General features: G+C 39.2%; 2 protein-coding genes across 2 annotated transcripts in view; both read right to left on the bottom strand.

Annotated features, from left to right (window-relative positions):
• The window catches only part of LOC116708618 (MAP/microtubule affinity-regulating kinase 3-like), a gene marked incomplete at its 5' end in the record, with an annotated part of 485,947 nt that overhangs the window by 338,765 nt on the left and 126,133 nt on the right, over positions 1-21,049 (bottom strand). The gene's annotated exons all lie outside the window — the stretch shown is intronic.
• Positions 1-21,049, bottom strand: part of brf1a (BRF1 general transcription factor IIIB subunit a) — a 78,712-nt gene that overhangs the window by 57,222 nt on the left and 441 nt on the right. Inside the window, exons 2-5 of the mRNA XM_032546500.1 lie at positions 19,657-19,865; positions 17,302-17,382; positions 9,052-9,225; positions 4,402-4,433 (exon numbers count right to left, since the gene is read on the bottom strand). Of these exons, the coding sequence (XP_032402391.1) occupies positions 4,402-4,433; positions 9,052-9,225; positions 17,302-17,382; positions 19,657-19,840 (471 nt within the window). The 5' untranslated portion in view covers positions 19,841-19,865. The remainder of the gene's footprint in view (positions 1-4,401; positions 4,434-9,051; positions 9,226-17,301; positions 17,383-19,656; positions 19,866-21,049) is intronic.

Here is a 21,049-nt window from a genome sequence, read left to right on the forward strand (position 1 = left end):
CAAAAGCAGCGGTGAGGTCCAGCAACAACAGAAGCTGATGGTGTATTGACAGCCAGTAAATGAGTCAACATCATTGGAAGTTACATTTCTGGAGAATGATTTTCCCAAAATGCAGACTGTAACAACTCAAATTGATACATAGTTGTTAACTAGTCTCCATCTGAACTGAATGTACTTCTTCAAAAAGTTTTTTGTTTTTTTTTTTTATAAAAAAGGCAACATTTAAAACATGTGTACAGTTTGTTAGACATCCAGGCTAGGCTTCTTCTGTCAGTTTAATCACAGCATAAAAAAAGAATACAGGAAAAAACCACCAGCAAACAAACAATTCAAAAGAAAACACAAGAATCCAAAGTAGAACATGTATTTCTTCATAAAGCCACAATGAAAGTGAAGCATGGGAACAATTCGGTGAGAACCCATAACAATATACCAGCTGACAGAGAAATGGGTTGAACTCCCTCTAACCTGGCCAGTGTAACTCGGTGTAGCAGTAAACCCAACCCTCCATAATTCATTTTTTGGAGTATTTCTTATGTTTTCATCCCAGCTTTGAAACACTCTCAAAAAAGTTAGATGCTTTGAGTTTCCTGTCACTGATCAGTATGTCAACCTGAGGTGATAATTACTTGATTGTGCAACAAATGACACTTTGTGGCTGGAAAACAACTAATACTGCCCCTTTAAGAATCTGTGAGAAGGTGAATTTGTGAATACTGAACTCTGATGCCGCTAAACATGCTGAGGGAGGAAAGAAGCACGACAGTAGGATCCACAATAAAGTCGGAAATTACTCATATTTTCCAACCCATTTTGTTTTTCCATACCAAAGTCAACCATGTCAAATAAAATAAAATTCCAAGCTGGACACAAAAAACAGCAACGTTCCCTTAACTTATTTAGTCTGATAAATAGAGCCACATTCTGTTAAATGAATCTCTGCCGTGCATTTTCTTTGTGGCATTATTAAAAACTTCAAGCATCATTCTCACTGATAATGAATAAATTAGGGGATCAAAGAGTTTCTTTGAAACTTCGTGGAGCTGACGGAAGCAGGAGGAGCTGTGTGGGTGGAGTTGGGTGAAGCCTAGCGGGGCGGTACAATAGTCTGCGTCGGAACCGCCCATCACAGATGTTTCATTGTGTTTCAGCCCACTGGCCGTCCAGAAGGCTCTGCAGTAAATTCGACCCCCTAACCCACCCTCTGAAAGGACATACTGATGGATACTGTGGAATAACAAAGGGACAGAGAAACATTCTATTGTCTTCCTCCAGAGGTAACAGAGTTAGCCCAAAATTAAGACCTGGGGCAGGAGGGGGGGCTTCAGTGCTGAAATCTGGAGCAGAAGGCCGCAAAGGCTAGAGAATAAGGTCATGACCTCCAGTGAAAGCTCTGCCATTCCTTCAGACAGTCTGCCCGGACCTCCTGGTGCTTAAGGAGGGCCAGGCGTCCAGGCCAGACAGATGGATAGAGTCTCACTGCAGCACCCTAGGGAGTCAGCAGGGACCCTGGATTCCAGCAAGGAATTTAGACTCAAACGTGGAAATGCAGACATATGCCAACATGAAAATGTCAGCATAAAAAAACTGATCATAAAAAAAAACAAAGCCTGTGGCGAGTAGCAACCTCTAAAGTACAAAGAATTAAAAAAAACAAAAAACATTTGCAGTAACAGCTAAAATCTGTTCTTACCGTTATTCAAGTGAACAAAAATCAACCCTGTTTGATCTGCCCTGATCAGAGATCAGCAGGTTAGGAAATTAAACCAATCCACTGAGTGAACACACTGGAGGAGGCAAAGACAAACTGAAATGAACCAAAATAGACAACTCTTTGATGTGTGGACGATATTATTGAAAAAATTTTGTTTTATCATCCTTTATTTTAAAAAAGCCCTCAGTTATGTTTTTTTTTACTAAACAAAGAAAGTCATAGTTTAAAAGCTTAGTTTTTAAGTTTAAAGTAATACATTATGATTTTTTCTTAGTTTTTTGGGGGTTTTTTAGGTTTTTCTGCATAACTGATATAAAACTTAACATTTTGAGTCCAAGCAGTCAAAAATATCGACAATGTTACAATGTTTTATGGATCATAAACATTTACAGATTTAGTTCAACATCATTTTGTTTAGTTATTAATGACCATTTGGCAATATGAAAGCACAGATCCTATTTTATTACTTCATTGTTTAAAAACAAAACAGTAAAAAAGGGGCTGCACAGTGGAACAGTTTCATCTATTACACCCTAAAACTAAGCCTCTTTTGTTTCAATGCTTTTTAAAATGAAAACATAGTAATTGTACAGTAACATAATCACAAGAACAAGGTCAGTATTATGCTAAATAAATTGTAAATTTAAGAGGCGATCATACAGTAAAGGCATCCTAAAATCCCTAAAACCCATACTGGTTTTAGGAAATATTGTGAACCAGAACTTTTAGAACTTTTTTTTTTTTTAAATCAAATGTTTGATCTGTATTGACCCTGAAGAACCTAGGAAAGTAACTTACACGTGGAATGGTTTAGATCAAAGCACAATCGTGTCTTAGAGTAGCTCAGGCATAAAACGGTTTGGATCACTTGCGGGAAGTCTTAGAAGTTGAAACACATAACAGACAGTTTGAGTCATTTTGCAACACAGAACGAGGAAAACATTCAGTCTGATGAAAAAAAGAAATGACAGAAAATAAAAGAAGCTGTGATTGAAAAGTGGTAGTAGCTGCATTACAATAGCGCCTGCGGAAATTGTCAACATCCCGCTAATATCGACAAAACACAATTTTGCAGTTGCGATGTTTCCATTAAATAAATAAAAACACATATGAATAAGCTTGTTCACGTGATAAGTGTCATTAAAAATTAATCATGCGACGCCATGATCCTCCTACTAATTCCTACCTTCTGCCTCGGGGTTTGGACCAGTGGCAACATCCGGCTGCTGGTCATGTGACTTGTGTGATGTGAAAAAACAGTTTCCATTGCAGTTTTGTGAAATAAACCAATTTTGATGTGGCCAATTGTGAAATTGCGCAACTAGACGCTCAATGGAAATGCAACTACTGATTGAGTGGATTGGATGAAAACGCCTGCATAGTTTCATATTTTTATTTGTAAGAAATGTAATCATTTTACAATTCTGAGCCACTTTAAGTTGATCTCTAGCACATAAAGTCGCAGAGATGATGCTGACGCTTGTGGCAAGAGAGAGCTTGCGTACATCCACCGGCACATCCCATCATCCGGAGATTTCTTTGCACAGCAACAGGCAGAAAATGCCTCACAAAAGCTGCAGAAGACAGCTGATATTTAAAGGAAATGTTTTTGATGTGGCGCAGTCATTCAGATAATGCAAGAAAGATCAAGTGGCTTGGGCGTGGATCCACTAAAAAACACAAGTAGTGGAATGGAACTGGCCCACAACTGCCCAAACACCCACCATTAATAACCCCCCTCTGAGCCCCTTGCCACAAAAAGACAACCCTCAGCCTCCAAATACCAGGGTGTATAGAGCGGGGGATGTGGAGGAGAGGCCGCCAGCTACTGCAGGACAGCTGGGAGCATAAAAATAAAAGCTCCTGACCAGCTGTGACTCAAAGAAATGTCCCACCATGACCACCACACCCTCCACTCACTGCAAATCAGCTGCCATTAAATATGTAGACTAATGGAGGTTTCTAAATTTACACACACACACACCTCAGGTTTTATTGCACAGAACAGACATGTGGCTGAGCGGTGAGGAAGAGCTGCTTTTAGGCACAACCTAGTGAGGGGCGAGGAGCCATTTTCTGCACCTTATGAACATTTGTTGGCAATTAAATGGAAAAAAAATAGAGGAAGCATACATTTATTTTTAGAGGTAAGCACGCTACGATTGTTTCAGTAAATCATAATGGAGTTACCCTCATAATGGTTAGTTAGCCTTGTAAAAGCCAGAAGAGGAAACCATAAGCAATTTAAATATACTTTATAGCAAAGCAAAATTTTATTTTGTATGTTTTTTTAAACGGCACAGTAAAAAAGATTCTATTTGTCACAAATGTTTTCAAATCAAACTGATTTCAAATGCACTGCAAAAAGCACAAAATCAAGTATTTTTTAAAAATCTAATTCCTAGTGCAGGCAGAAACGCAGAAATACGCAAATATCTTAATTAAAACAAAAACTAAACTTTTCAGCAAGATGTAGCAGCATGTTTTAGGTCAATAATTCTAGAAAATTGATTAAATGTTCTACTTCCAATGGCAGGGAAATGACTGTCACCCCCCACAGAGCCGGGCTGTTTCAGATAGCTTTTCACCCAAGTTGGTAGATGAAATCAGGTTTGTGTATTTACTCCGGTTACCGTCCAACATTAAAACTTGAAATCATTTTTCACAGCGCTGCACCGATAACATACCTGCAAAATGTCACTGAGATCCAGCAGCATGTCTGAGGAAGAAAGGTCAAGGCAAACAGGATGAAAGGAGGAACACAGAAAGGTTGACCACAGATGGGAAAGGACAGCTACGGCTGATGATGCTTCACTTCAATATTTTCTTTCAAACAATATTTTGAGAAAATAAACAGATAAATGTTCCTGTATCATACACTCTGTGCTCTTTACATGCTTAGTGTTTTCTAATGAGAGCAACACTCAATGCAGAGCAGTTCTTTTAAGCACGGTAGTGGCGGAGTGATGATTTGAACTCATCGCGATTCATTAAAATCAACGCAGAAATACTTTTACAAACCCAAAGGATTTTAGGATTAAATATGCATGTATAATCTACAACATATCGGTTGAAAATGAAAAGGATTAAAGTGAAATCACCCTAAAACAAACCAAAAAGGAAGTTGAGTAACTGACATGAAGAACATAAGGAAGATTTTCATGAACTCACTTAAATTGTTGCTTTTGATGCGACTGTCTGGCTGTCAAATTGGGATTAATTTTAATTTCCAACGTCTTAAAAAAAGAAAAGAAAAAAAATCCTAATTACATACTAGTCCAAAAAGTGTTTCACAAAAACACACCGCTTCGGCAACATCAGCCTCTGGATATCTCTTCCTCCTACTGCTCAGCTGGCGCAGACATTTGGTTGCCGTGGTTACAGTGTCTCCGTGGCGACAGGTGCACCTGTCTCCAGGGTGTCAGGCTGGATTAACGAGGCTCCTCTGAAACGGGCCTCACAATAGAATTAGCAGGCGTGCAGATGAGATGGAAAACATAATCCCGGCACACGCCACCTGGAGATTAACGGACAACCTGCAACTGATCAGGAGAACCAAAACCAGGAGAACCTTAAACACACATCTGGGTTCTGCTCCTGAGCACCAGGAAGGACACGAGGTCCAGTTTGATGGGTGGTGAGCTTACAGATGTTTATCTTAATGCCGAGTTACGTCTTAGGACAGATTGTTCTAAGACGTAAAACAAAAAGCACAGCTGTTCATATGAGCAATGAAAAACTTTCAGGTAGATAAGATCAACCATTTAGCCATCAAGTTTTAATGTCTTTGTAGAAAATTTCATTTGGATAAAAGTCAGGTGTTTGGTCCAGTCCAGCAATTTTACCTTTGATCTCTGAAAACAACTAAGAATTTCCTTAGCTTTGTTTAGTGACTATTGTCTTGCTTCATCCACACCTTAACCCAAATGCTCCACCTGTACTCTGAACAGTAATGTGACATTTATGTGCTTATTAAAGGGGAAATATGCAAAATTGAAAATGGTCAGCTTTATATCATGTCATTTCCTCATCAAAATCAGACCTGGAGTGTTGCTTTGATTCTTTCATGCATGTTTGAGAAATCCTTCAGTCTCCCATGGCAACCATTCGGGCATGGCTAAATGCTCACTCTCACAAAGCTCCCCCTGTTTCCACAAAGCTCCCCCTAACCCTAACCCTAACCCTAACCCCTAACCCTCTGAGCTGCAGTCTCCAGCCAAGTTTCCGCCTCTCAGTGTACACCTCCCTCCCCCACTCAGCTCCTCCAGACTAGTAGCAGCAATTAGTAAACATTCGCTGGAAATGGGCTGAGCTCATGATAGAAACTACTTATCAGTCCAACTCTCCAAAGAGCTGGTGTAAATGCCATAATGGAGCAGCATTGTTGTGGTGACATGCCAAAGGCAGAGTCAGAGAGTAGGAGCTTCTTGAAGGGACATAAGCCCAAATTCAAAGCGTTAGAATTGTGAATTCAATTTTCTTTTAAGTTATCTTTGATGTATGCTGTAATTCATAGAAACTGAAGGTAGCAGTTACTTAACTGTGCTATAAAATGACGAGCATTTTATGGAGCTTTGCAGCACCATCATCTGAATAAAATGTGAATGTTTAGAGGTAAAGACTTATAAGACATACCACAACTGTACAATTATTTACGTACTTACGTATTTACGTACTTTGGATGGAATCCAAAGCCAATGGCCACAGTTTTAAAAAAAGCAACACCTCAAGCTGAAGTAAAACTGTGTGACCGGACCGGCTGCGAACCAGAGCGAGCCATGGCTCTGGTTTACTGCCGGGCCTGCTGGTTTACTGCTGTCACCAGAAAACAATGCATCACAGCATCACTGCATTCCTCCACGCAGTACATTAAACATAAATTGGGTTTCTTCTTTTGAAACAAATGTCATTGGTGTCATTGGTTAAAGGTGAATAAGCATCTGGTCACAGCAACATTTTTATCTGTTTTAGATTACAGAGACTTGTTATATATGAACGCCTCAGCACAATTGCTGCTAAAAAGTTGATACTATCTATCCATCATGTTTCTCTGGGGTTTGTTACAAACTGTAAAGCCTTGACCCATCATTCCACTCGAGGGAACTGGCCATCTATGTCCACCAGAAGGTTGAGACATTGGTACACTCTTATTTCTGAGGCCTTGCTTGGGATGCTGCCCTCCTACATCTGTGATCTAATCACACAGAGAAACATTGATTCTCACTCTGTGTTCAAATGATCATTTCTTGTTCTCTGTCCCATTTCCCCACACAGAATTGGGAACAACTGCCTTTGTTTACTCTGCTCCATCTACATATGTTGCAAAAAGACTGGAAATTAATTGAACTAATTTCATTGAGCACTTTTAAGTCCAGACAGAGGATTAGAGATAAATTCTTAAAATTGTGACTGTTTTTAATAATTATTATTTGTATGGTATTTAACTGTGTAACTATTTGTAATTGTTGTGTAATCTTTGCCGCCTCTTGGCCAGGATTCTAGGTTTTTAATCCCAATTGGATTTTCCAGGTTAAAGGAGCAGTACGGCAGAACTTTTCCGAGCTTTACATCATAACATGTTATTCCCTCATGAAAAACATACCCGGAGTGTTGCTTTGATTCTTTCATACATGTTTGAGAAATCCTTTAATCTTCCTTAGCAACCATTCATCTGTGCAAAACGCCTGGGTGGATGTAGCTCCGCCTTCAAAAAGCAGTTACCAGACTTCAGAGTTTCTGCCTCCCTAAACACACCTGGAGGATCCTCAAAACCTCCTCAGTCCTCAGTGGTTCAAGATATTATCCTCTCTGGCCTGGCATTTACAAAACATAATATTTGTGGAGATCAAAGAATGACCGTCACCTTTGACACTAACTTAGAATTATGAGGAAGTCCAACAAACACTCAGTAGTTCTCTAAGAGCATCTACTATGGAACTAGCTTAAACAAAAACAACCATTTGCAATATGTTTGATTGTGGCCCACAATCTTTCTTTGTCCAAGCTCCAGATTTTCATAGAGGTACTTCTTTAATTTTTCTCAAACATATCAACAATGTGTGGGACTCTGTAAACAGAAGTCCTTAAGATTCAAGAGACTCGGTGGTCTGATTGCAAGCGGTTCCATTCTAAGGAGGAACAAAACGTTCAGATTTAGAACAAGGCCACAGCAACCTGCTGATGTTAAGCAGCTCTTTCCTCCCTCGAGAGAAAGCCCAGTAGCATCCCAGTTCAGAGATTCGGCGTTGCTTAGCCTCTTTTAGTAACTGGGCTGACCTCTCTCATTGAGGAAATTTAAAAATAGCTAATGGAGATGCTGCTGGCCTTCTACAAGAATGTTCTGCTTAATGGTCGAGTCAGATCAGCAAGAAGTTCAAAGCGCTTGATAGTTATTTCTACTCGATAACAGGGGAAGTGGCAAAAAAGTTTACGCTATAAAGTTTAAAGGAAACAGAACGTAGGCCGGAAGAACAAAAATTGAAGCAGAACTGGCTGTGTGTGCATAATCTGTCTGAGGTCTAAAAATGGATCTGTGTTCCAGACTGTTGAGCATCTCTAGGCTGTTGGTGCTCATTAAATTCAACTCCAGGTAAGACTGAGCCTTCCTCCTCCTCCTCCTCCTCCTTTTGTTTATGTCCTGATCATCTCTACAACTTCACCCAGCTGTGGGAAAAGGAGGAGGGGAGGCAACTATTTTTACCACAGCCTTATCCCTCCAAACATGCGTGAACAGAAAGGCCTGTGGAAATGAACCCACACAGAAACACAGACACAAACAGAAGCTGAGTCAACAACGCAGGAGCAAAGGCCTCACAGTGCCTGCTCCCCTCTCTTTCATCAGAATAACAAACCCGCCGGCGGTTGCGTAACCCAATCATCCTCACAGGCCAGGCGTGTCGGGAACGGCACGGCATAGACACGCCTAGCCCAAATGTAAAGAGGTTCTATGTTCATCAAGAAGTCCCAAAGTTCTACCTGTACTTCCTGTCCGCTGTAACATTTAGGTTTGTATTAAGGCAGCTCAAGATGTCAACTACCAAGACCATTTCTAAATATATTTCAATTGAAGCAGTGGAATAAGCTCTACATGCAAGAACATCTCACCGCAGTTAGTGAGTAGTGGTGCACACATTCCTCAGATTGATCCCAGAGACTCTAGGATGTTCCATTCAGAAATGTTTTTGATGACATGTTCTGGTAAATAAGTAAAATAAGGTGGCTTTTTGGTATTTAGTCGTAAATTTTTGTTTTGCCATGAGAAAAGACTGATGGTTTTTTTCTTTAGATCAAAGAATATACTCATCGACACATAGCACACTTGGTTACAGAAAGGATACGAGGCGTTCCCTCGGTGCGGCAGACCAGGTAGATGCAGGCGGCCATGATGTGATCAGACTTGCGGCCGCGTGTCAGGCTTTTATTGAGGGCCATCTTGTAGAAGTTGAAGGCCGTGTCCAGGCAGTGCTGGTTCATCTGAAGCTGGTGACCCAGGGTGTTGATGTGTTGTTTAGCTGAAAACACAAAACCACATATTCAGAATAATTACAGAGGTAATAAGTTGTTCTACTTATGCGCTATAGGATTTGGAAGCACAAAATACCTCAATTATATAACAATAGCAATCAGTGGGTGAAATATTAATATTGTAAAGGACTGTTTGGAGTTTAATTATTGTTGGCTAGCATATTCCACGCGTTATGAACTCGCATTGTTCATGCCGACATAAAATTTAGCTAGTTGGACAAAGAGGACACTTTTTGAAACTACAAAAAATATTTAAACTTTTTTTTTTTTTTGATAGTCCAATTTTTAGATGTAGCTGGAAAACCATTCAGTTCAATAGTTTTTATGTATTAACCCTCCTGTTATGTTCCGGGTCAAATTGACCTGTTTTAAAGTTAAACTTTTTTTTTTTAAATAGTTGGAAGTATTTTTTTTTCCATGAAACTTTTTTATGTCTTAATAGGTGCACTCTACATAGAAATTGAAAATTTATTCATTTTACACATTTGCACCACCCCCTGCGTCTACTTTTTACATAGATACTGTTCGGGTCAATTTGACCCGGCAGTCAGGTTAAAGTGCAAAAAAATATTTTAAAAAATTTCCAATTCTATATGTTTCCTTGTAGCTATGAACCATATTTCACCACACACACACAACCCACATACATACACACCCAGACACACACAAGTACACCCCCTCACTACTCTCTTTACTTCACTAGGAAACTGCGAGAAAGCAGGTGTTCATACATACAACTTTTGACGGGAATCTTTTCTGTTCCAGTGGATAAACTCCACCCACACTGAGTGACACTCAGCAGAAGTGGAGGGAAACATAAATACTCTCTGCATGACTCATTTATCTTGATTTTAATCAGCGGGTCAATTTGACCCTGAATAGTACGTGTGTCTCAAGTTCAATTATAAAGATCACCCATTGAAAAAAAAAAGTGTAATATAAAAAAATTTACCAAAGATCAATTTCAAGGAAATTATTGTTTTTTGTGTCTATGTTTTTAACAGTGGACATAAAAAATGTAAATTCTACTTTTTCATGTCCAAATGAGTAGGTTGTCGTCACTGATCCTTAATTTCTGAGAAATAAAAAAAAACATCATTGCACAAATATTGATTGAAATGGTTAGTATTGGAGTTAATAATCAGATACAAAAATGTTTAGGAGGAATTTTTTGGTTTCTGACACTATTGCATGAACATTATTGCTGTACCTCAGAAACTAACATAATAGGAGGGTTAAGTAACTTTTGGAGGAAAGTAACTTCACTGTATTTTATTTCAGGATATCAAAGTATAAGGTGATTATAAAGACATACCAAAATATTCAGATTTTGTTTGTAACAAAAATAAAAACAAGTGTTAAAATTAATGTCATTTTCCTTTTACTTGTCACATCATTTCACAATGACATAACATACGACCCAATGTGATAAGTTTAAGCTGAATGATTTATTTTATAAAGTCAATATAGATCTAATTGCTTAAATTAAATAGTGCTGCTTAAAGTTTAAGCTGATGGTGCTGATTTATGTATTTTATGTCGTGTTGAATATCAACAGCATGGTGGTTCCAGCTGGTAAAATAATAAACCACCATAAGCAGAAATGATTCATAACCCAAGAGAACAATCTAACGCTCCATAAGAGCTTCTTCTGCTCAGTCAATTATACAGTATTCTGTCATGTTCCATCCATCATCACAGTGGTATTGTTATTGCGCAACTGCAAAGATTAGCTGAGTTCTATTATGAGTAAATACTCAGGCTCTAACGAGCAGCAGACTTACTCACTCAAACACGTGTTCCCCATCTGCAGACACACAGACTCAGGTACAACAGATGGAGAGCCAGGTCAAACATGATTGCACTAAGTGCTGCCAGGAAGCTGTGGTGTGTGTGTCTGTAGTTCATGACCTCATATGTGCTAAACAGGTCGTCGAAAGTTAACACACAAAGCCAGATGTGTGACCTTACTGAGTGGGTTGTCTGGGAATGTGAGGGACTGAGCTCATCATGCTGAGTGGATGTGGAATCACAAAGTGTGTACGCTGCGTCAGACAAACACACGTTATCATAGTCTACTCAAAACCACGTCTAAACAATCCTTCATAGCTACTTGTCTTGTTCACTTCGATTAATCTGTCCTGGGTTGCAATAAAATAATAATAATAAAATTAAATACATTTCTATCGGAACATTGTATCTGTTTGGAGTCCCAACGGAGATGTTTGTTTTATGTTGTTGCACTTTTTCTATAAATGTAATCAAAACTGTCAAAAAAAATTCTAAAAAATAGGGGTGCAAACATTTCATCGACTTACATTTGATTGTTGATTAATGGCTTAGAATTAGTTCCAATTCTCTTAACTGATAACGTCCGCTACCGTCTTTCAGTGTTGTAGTTCGGCCGCCATCCAGAAGAGGGCGCCGCTCGTCGTCCAAGAGGAGCCAGTTATAAGAGAAAGACGGCAGAGAGCGCGTCCTTTAACAAGAGAAACGGTCCAGACAGTCCGGTGTGGGATGCAAAATGCTCTTGTTGCGTTTCTATTTAGAAATATAAACACTCGACAAAATCCTCAAGTTTGACCTTATCAGCGCTCATTCAGCCGAGCTGGATGGCAGAGCAGTCTTATTCAAAAGCTACTGGTGTAATATAAAGGCGAGGATGTAATGCTAGAAAAGCGGAAAGCATGATGCAGCAACATTTTAACATGATCAAAAACGACATAATGCCAATGAGGATGGTTGATTTAGGGGTTTCGGGGAGATTATAAAGATGCTTAAGTTTAATAATGCGAGAAACCACAATTTTCTTTTAATTCAGTCAGTATATGCCACAGCTGACGAAATAAAAAAACAGATTTTGTTCAAATACAGCACATGAAAAAAAAACCGTCAACTCCACGATACAAGTAAAAACGCAGGTTTTGAAGAAAATGGCCGCCTATTAGTGAGTATGTGAGGTTAGTCGATAACTTGCGTCTGTAATAAAAATTAGTATCGTTAAGTGGATTAGAACTTTTTTTTTTTTTTTACCCCTCCAGGGGGTCTTTTGTGGGCTCTAGTGTCCCTTATATCACAGTAGGCTGACAGGAAACGGGGAAGGAGAGGGGGGAAGACATGCGGCAAATGTCTTCGGGTCTGGGAGTAGAACCCGCGACGGCCGCGTCGAGGACTCAAGGCCTCCAAATACGGGTCGCGCTAACCACTACGCCACCACGGCACGCCCTGGATTAGAACTTTTTGATATAACAAATTAACTACAACAGCTTCTTGGGGAAATGGAGTACAAAAAAATCACATTTTTCCTGACAGAGAGACTGATTTAAAATGTTGTAAAGTCTAGATTTATGTGTGAATTTGAATTAGACATTAGATTTACACAGATCAGGATTTTCCTTTGGTCACTACCGATAACCATTCGAGTTTAAAAGCTTTAATTAGTCTGAATTGCTCATTCCAAATGTCTGCCTACACACATTTCAGCCCATTTGTGTAAACCACATATTTCCTGAAAGAGATGAACATCAAACAAACATGATGAGATTAGAAGATTCCAATCATTTACGCATACTGGACTTATCTGATTTTTACTATAGAGCATGTGGTTTCTTGATTACACAAGCAGGTTGGGAAAACTTTGTCCAATCAGTGAAGGCACCTTAGACTAATAGGTAATGTTGACAATACTCTTCAGCGTGGATGCTACTATTGAGAACAGACACAAAGTTAGTAATTTTCAGTATGTGAGGTGTCTAAAAATCAAGTCAGAAGAAGAACAGAAATGTAAGCAGTTGACTGATCATCAATCTTCAAAAAGCCTGACCTGCAGTCCTGCTATTTGTTGATTTTTATTAAAGCCAAGAATCATCAAGCAAAACTAACAAGTCTATGTTAACGGTACAATGTAATGTATAAATCTCCACACTGAACCAGCTGCTGTAGCTCCAAAGCTAATGGCAACGATGGTTCCTCATATCAGAGATAATAAGCAGGAAGTGAAATCAGCCTGCAGCTTTAATTGGAGCTCCTGGTCACAAGTTCAAACTATTCCACCCAACTGAGGAGCTAAAGGTTTTATCAAAGCCCAGAGATGAACCATCATCATCTGATGACATTTACATGAAGAGGGAGTAGGACACTGTGATGGTCTGACATTTACTCGTCTATCTGACTAAGTCAGCCTGGAAACAAAAGCATACAGATGAGCTACAACCCCCACCAAAAAAACATATCTTTTAGGGAAGCCAATCAAAGCCAGTAAAATAAACAGCACATGCACAGTTTAAACCTGGGATGGGTAGTTTGATATGTTAGGAGCTCAAGGATGCTTTTCACTTGACATTGTATGGGCAGCAGATGTATGGTGCTAGTACAGCTTACAGCGCCCCCTATTGCCTATATGTCAGTAACGTTATTTTATTGCAGACAGGAAGTGTCCTAACTTTTTCATGTGAAAGTTCAACTGTCCCATTCTCAAAATGAATGCAACTCTGAATGGAATAAATTAAACATTTCAGAAGCTTTTTGAAAAAAGGAGCAGTGATCCAAGATGTAGGAAGTCCAATCAAATTATGATGACATTTTTGGATGGGCGGTAAATAGTCAAGTTTATTTTTATAGAACATAGAGAAAGTTCATAGTACGCTACATGATAAAACATTTTAAAAAAACAACATTTCATTAACATAGCAAAATAATTCCCAGGTCAATAAGCCTTGTCCTTTGGTAACTAGACTTTTCAGAGTTGTTTGTGGGAATGGGCTCTATGATTTCACTGCTTTGATTTCACAGTGGTTACCACTACACACAAAAAAAATTAATTTACAGTAAAAAAAATAAAACAAAGAAAAACAGAAAAAGACTGCAGTAATATCTCTATTTATTCTGTCATAGAACACATCATGTAGTCCTCAACAACAGAATGGAGAGACAGACAGTCTGACTAGTTCAAACTCTTCTAAATGCTGTCAAAGTCCGAGCAGGGAGCAGTAAACCAAAGAGGACACCAATGTACTAAATGTACTGGCTGATAAGGACTACCTTGTTTTGGTACGGGGACGAGGTTCTGCATCAAGTGGAGGAGTTTAATGATCTCAGTGTTTTGTTCACAACGTAGGAAAAATGAAGCAGGAGATCGATAGGCAGATTGGTGCTGCATCTGCAGCTCTATTCTGTTGAAAAGAGAGCTGAGCCAGAAAGAAGATACAGACGGACGGATAGAGTTAAACCTTTATTCAGTTAAACACTGAAATCTTTGTTTTTAATGTTTTTTTCACTCTTTAGATGCCCAGATGGAGTTGGTATTTAAAGTCCTAATTTCACACTAAAGGAATACTTCTTTCTCTTCTGTTCTTCTATAGGAATCCAGACCACATGTGTAGTTGAAAGTTGATTATCGCATTGTAAACTTTTCCCTAGTCTATACAGTCCCTATCCACTAACGGGAACACACACACTGTCTAAAATAATCCCCAGAATCCTTGAATGTTTTGCTGTTACTCAGAGCCCGCAGCAGACTGAAGGCTCTGTGACTCGGTTAATGAGTCAGACTGAGCATATGGTGGGAGCAGCCCAGAGCTTCTCTTTGCCCTGTAAAAGAGCTTAGTTTTACTGAACTCATGGACTCAGGAAGTGAGACTCAACAATGAAGAATACCAAAGAACTCTGAGGAGTTAGGAAGGAGGAGAACTGCAGATATACACAAGCTAGACAATATATCTGAGTCATTCAGATATTTCTACTGCAGCTCCATTGCAGACTCTAAAGCTTGTCTCTCACTAAAAAGAATGGCAGCACAGGTAAGGTGTGCAGGGAGCTGCATTTGTATGACTTGTGTTTGAATGACTTTTTGTGAGAGGAGAACCAGGGCAGACATGATTGGCCCTATTATGCAGTAACATCTATGGAGAGAACGAAACGCAGCATGTTCATGCAAATACTACACTGCACCAGCATGGTGGTGAAGCAAGACCAAACAATCGACCTTCCACTAAGATCAGATCATGATGTAAATCTGTTCATAACAAATTCTACTGCAAAATCTGAGGGGTCCTGTTTGACAGCTGACGCTTTGTCCTCACTGGGCCATCAGCAGGACAATAATGATCCCAAACGCAGCAGCAAAACCTGCGACAGAGTGGCTGACAGAAATGAATCAAGATGTTCCAACGGTCCAGTCAATGTCTGGACCTCAACCTGATTGAAATGAACAGAGTTGTGCAGAAAGAAACATCTGCAAATGTCTACATAAAGAGTGGGCTGAAACTCCTGCACTCTGATGGAAGACACTGACAGTTATTGCTATCAGTGTGGAATCTGATGTGTGAGTTTATACACCGAAGGTTAGAGTTAACTCATTTTACAACCTGTAAAATACCAGGTCATTTTTATTGATTTTATTAATTTGTCATGATATGTAAAGTAATATAAGTGAAGGAATGCACTTTTATTCCTAAAACAGTATGTATGTAGCAGAAACTTAAACATGCTTCAATTAGCCAAACCACGATATTTAAACTAAAGTTATACATGATTGACAAAAAAGCACAAAGTCTCATCCTTTCATTGCTGTCCTGCATCTGAGGGATTAAACACAGACTTCAAGATTTAAACACACATCTATGACTAACCCAAATAAACAGAACCCATAGAAACATTATGAGCTATCATATATTCCATAAACTAGCTAATTATAATCCCATAATGATTGAAAATAACCAAAAATAAAATAAAATAAACTTGATAGTCATTGGCAGTTGTACCGTATTTTCCGCACTATAAGGCGCACCTAAAAACCTTCAATTTTCTCAAAAGCCGACAGTGCGCCTTATAATCCGGTGCGCCTTATATATGGACCAATATTGAGTCACAACAGGTCTCGCAACTACGGTAAGCAGCCGCCGACTTCATTTTCCCCCGTAGAAGAAGAAGCACTCGGTGCACGCTGGGTTTTGTGTAAAGACCCCAAAATGGCTCCTATTAAGAGACACGCTGACGACGCAGAGTTTAAGCTCAAGGCGATCAGTCACGCAGTAGAACACGGGAATAGAGCAGCAGCCAGAGAATTTAACATGAACGAATCAATGGTGCAGAAGTGGATATATATTGTGATTGCACTAACGTTTGATTTACCGTAACAGTATCAGACTGTTTTTTTACGTGTTCATTGAATCGAGGAAAAGTTCCCCTCCACTATATGTTATACCTTGCTGTTGTTAAAAGATAAACTGTGTCACGAAAATACCACGTCACTGACTTTACCTCGGGGAAAATAATAAAACAGCTGTTTATTCATTTTGGGAATGAACAGAGTTTTCAGAACGCTGGTTTGTAATCTATTAATAAAGTTTGACTGACCTATCTGACTATTTTGTTGACATTCCCTTTAGCGCAGTTCCATCTAATGGATGCATAACGTAACCCCAGCCTCTACTGTAGCGTCTATTCTATGCGCCTTATAATGCGGTGCGCCTTACATATGAAAAAAGTTTTAAAATAGGCCATTCATTGAAGGTGCGCCTTATAGTGCGGAAAATACGGTAATCTGCAATTTCTCATAATATCTACCATTACTGCCACCTAACGGTAGGTTTGTACTTTCTGTCACTTTTGCAAGAGTTTCCACAAGTTTATTGAGTGAGTTTGTTGAGTTCGGTTTGGCTCAGGTTTGTTTGATGAATCCTGTAGTCTTATTTCCCTCAGCATAAATAATGTTTGAGTGATCTTTGGTCTTTTAGTTGTGGAACAAAAAAAGAAGGAGAAACAGAGTCCTTTCAGAATCTGTAAAGACCAAAAGTCGAGTAATGTGTCCCCAGTCCAAATCTCTTCTGTCCAACAGGGAGACTTTACAGTACTCATCTTTTTAACATTTATGTTGTAGCATGTAAAAAACTCCATGAAATGTTGAGCAGAATCAGCATTACTCTTTATTTCATCTAATTTGGGTGGAAAAAAAGGTTAAAAAAAAAGAAAAAAGATCAAAAACAAAAAACTTTCAAACATCCCATAGTTTCACTAAGGGACTTTTAGCTAAAGCAGTGTGGCTCCCTCTGCTGGTCACTCACCTCTCTGCAACGTCTGAGCTCTGGACTCTGACCCCATCCCTGAGAAGTGTCCATCCCCAAAAGTTGGATTTTTAAGACCACCTAAAAAAAATAATAAAAAGTTGTAAGTAACTCAAAACACAAAGTGCTGAAATGTAAAATTTATTTCGATTAACATTCAAACCATTAAGACCATTTTAGACCTTGTACAGATTCCAAAATAAACACAAATTGTAAATTGGCTAAAAGAAAAAGAAAAGGTGAAGATCAACATCACCATCAGAAACCAACAAGATAATCTAAAGAAACACAATTGTGTGATTCTACAGCGCACTCTAGTGGTCAAACGGCCCATCTACATAAATGAAATTGAAAACTGGGCAGTCTGATTAGACAGAATTGAAATACTGACTGGTACATGTGAATGTCTTTAGCCTCACAATTATTCAAAATGTATCTTTTATTGCAGTAGCATAAGCTCACTCTGGAAAATTTAGAATAATACAACTTTTAATTTAATTTAAATACATTTATTTATTGGGGTGGGATCATCACTGGGCTCCTAAAAAAATAAAGCATATGAAAGTAATATTTAATTTAGCATACTTTTTGAGTTTTTGGGACATTTTAATTAGTAATCCATAACTGTGTGTGTCTGTGGGGTATAAATATGACATAACACAGAGACTCATTTCTCCTAGCAGCTCTTCTATACAGCAAAGAAAAGCAGAATCACATTTAAATAAGAAAGGTGTGTGTTGATCCTCTAATGCAAAAAAAGAAAAAAAATTACTACCATAGAAAGCTTTACTATATCTTAATAATAATAATAATAATAATAATAATAATAATAATAATAATAATAATAATAATAATAATAATAATAATAATAATAAAAAGTTAATAACTGGCACCTCAAGGAACAAGACTGAACCAGGACCACACACAGCGAGCTGTATGAGAAAAGGTGTGATAAAATGATCTCTGCATGAGGACTGGGGCACCGGGGGGCCCAACAGGTCCCAGGGGAGCGGGCAGTGTTAGGATGACCACAGGCAGGAGTAGACAGCCTAACATGGACACCAGGTCCCAAGACTGTTGAGACCTGGCATCTTTCCTCTGTCCTTCTGCTGGAAGGACAGAGGACAACTGAGATTGGTAATAAAATATAGACTGAAGACAAATAAACCAAAACTGAATAAACAGTAAACTTAAATGTCTCATGACTTAAGATATGCCCAACTCTACCCAAAGATGAAAAACCAATCATTCAGCATGTGGATTCCAACTTCACTTCAGGGCCAACGTCTGTCAATGAGCAAAATACAAAACGCCTCAGCTCCAACTGTACAGCAACCCGTCCAAACCCAGGTGAGGAAAATTCACAGTCCTGCTCTGTCAAAACTTTTATCTTAAGTAAGACAGTTGGAACAGGTTCACTGAATGGACATATTTTTAGTTAGTTGTGTGTTCTGAGCCATTGTTTTGTATGAATGATTAGCAATTTAGCCTTTCCCCCCTCAAAAGTTACTCTGTTAATTTTGAATTTTGGAATGAATCTAAGTGTGTTTTCACACCTGATAGTCTGGTAGACTCGGTTCTATAAGGGACCAAAATTGCAACATTTGCTACATTTTCAGCAGTTCACTTTCACACTGCACTGAGTCAAACAATCCAAGCTAATTGAGAAACCTGTTCCCTTCCTCGCTGCACCAGGAACCACTGAAGGAAACAACAGTTGCTCTCAGCTTCCTTCTTCTTTTGTGACAAAGGAAATACAACTTTCTTTGTCACAAAATGTAAAACAAATTGGAGTGGTGTGAAATTTTAGCGACTGTAGCATTCCATTATCATCTTTGGCAATGAGCCATTTCTCCCGCAAGCTAGGCTAGCACGTTTGTTTTGGTTGCATTTACCCAGAATGCCCTGCACTGTAGTCCACTACCTGCTTCTGGAGCGCTTTCTTGGCGTTCACATATGCATTCGTACCGCACCAGAGTTCACGCCAACCAAACCGTGACCGTGGGTGGATCAGAGTTTGATTAGTATTCACATCTCACCAAACAAACCAGACTTTCTAGACAAACGAACCAGAATTTCATTAAAGCAAACTAAAGGGGGCTAGTGTGAATGCGCACTACTTTGAGGTTACATAGACATTTTATTGTTCAATAGTTCCAGCTTTCAGTGCCATAATCATCTCACTGTTTTTTGTAACTTGTGTGAACAAGTCCTTCTTGTTCCAAAATGAAATTGTGGATCTGAACAATGCTAAGCTGTATAAAATAAAAGTGGAAAAAGAAAAAAAATCTCGCACCCCAACAAACCAGAAACTAACACGTCCGTAGGCTCTGAGAGGTGTCCCATCAGTCTCACCTTCTGAAGACACGAACTGTCCAACAGCCAGGGAGCCTCCGCCGCCCGTCTCTACAAACTCCACCTCGGAGACGATGATGTTGTCCTCCAGAACGGAGCCGCAGCCCATGCAGACGGCATCGCCACGCGCCTGGTCAACATCGATGTCCGAGCTGCCGCAGTGCTTACACACCCTGGAGCTCATGGTTTTGCTCTGCAGACCTCCAAACCTGGATGAAAATATGACAAAATGTCAAATATGAATTCCTTGACAAAATAAGAACAAAAATAAAAAATATCAGTGCAACATTTATCACTACCAGAGGGAGACCCTCTAAGCACTCTCAGAGCATTTAGAGAAATGCACTGGGCCCAAATGTACTGGGTCCAGTACATTTTTAGGAATGCGCAATATATCACCAACATTGGTATAAGCCGATGTTTGTCTTATATATATATATATATATATATATATATACACATGGTGTATTTATATACCATGTGTATATAAATACACATGGTATTGGTACGTAAAACTGTGCCAATAGTAACAGCCAACATTTATTTCCAGCTTGTTGTCATTTGTTTTTCTGGAGCGGGAGGTGACTTCTTACTCTAACTCTGTGGCTTTTGTATTTTGTCGACCCTTCTGGGCCTCCATAAAGACAGCTATAGTGTTTAAGCACACAAATTCTGGGGTAATTTTCCAATGGAAGCTATATAATTATATATGTACTCCAAGTTCCAGTCAATTCCCATAAATCCTGATTAATTCACATAATATAAATAGAAAGTTTACAGTTTGTAAGTTTCAAATCCCCCCCCCCCCCCCCCCCCCCCCACTTAACTTCTTTTTGAAAATGTCTTAAAGGTTGTTGCTAATCAACAATATTTGCATCCCAAATGATAGAAACAAACTATTTAAAAAGTCAATTTTCTTTCACAGGTTGGTCTTTTAGTATTTTAGTACAACAAGAAACTATGCTCTTGTGTAAAGAAACTTTGAATACTAAAATTCTGTCTTGAAACACCTATGTACTTGACTTTGTGCAGCTGGTAGCTGTGCTGCATCATGGTGCCCATCAGCGTCTTTAGAGCCCGGGGCCTCCGAGCAATGGATGCGCCCATACTAGAGTGTCTAAATCGATGCTGCGGTATTTCCAGTGCCTTATTCCGGTTACAGTATGGTTTCCCAGCACATTCTAATCTGCTGCTGGACTGTACACAGAAATGAACGCCTCTGCAGTTCATTCTGCAGTGATTGTGCAGAACATCCCCCAGTACTCTGCTCCCATCCTTCGGTCAGCGACGTGGCACACGTCTCGCGAGCCCCTAACCCGCAACCCCCACCTTTACAAGCCAAGAAACAGGCTTTTAGGAGAAATTAGAGAATAAAAATGTGCTTTAGATGTGC

Source organism: Xiphophorus hellerii, chromosome 19, assembly GCF_003331165.1.
Source record: "Xiphophorus hellerii strain 12219 chromosome 19, Xiphophorus_hellerii-4.1, whole genome shotgun sequence".
Taxonomy (NCBI): domain Eukaryota; kingdom Metazoa; phylum Chordata; class Actinopteri; order Cyprinodontiformes; family Poeciliidae; genus Xiphophorus; species Xiphophorus hellerii.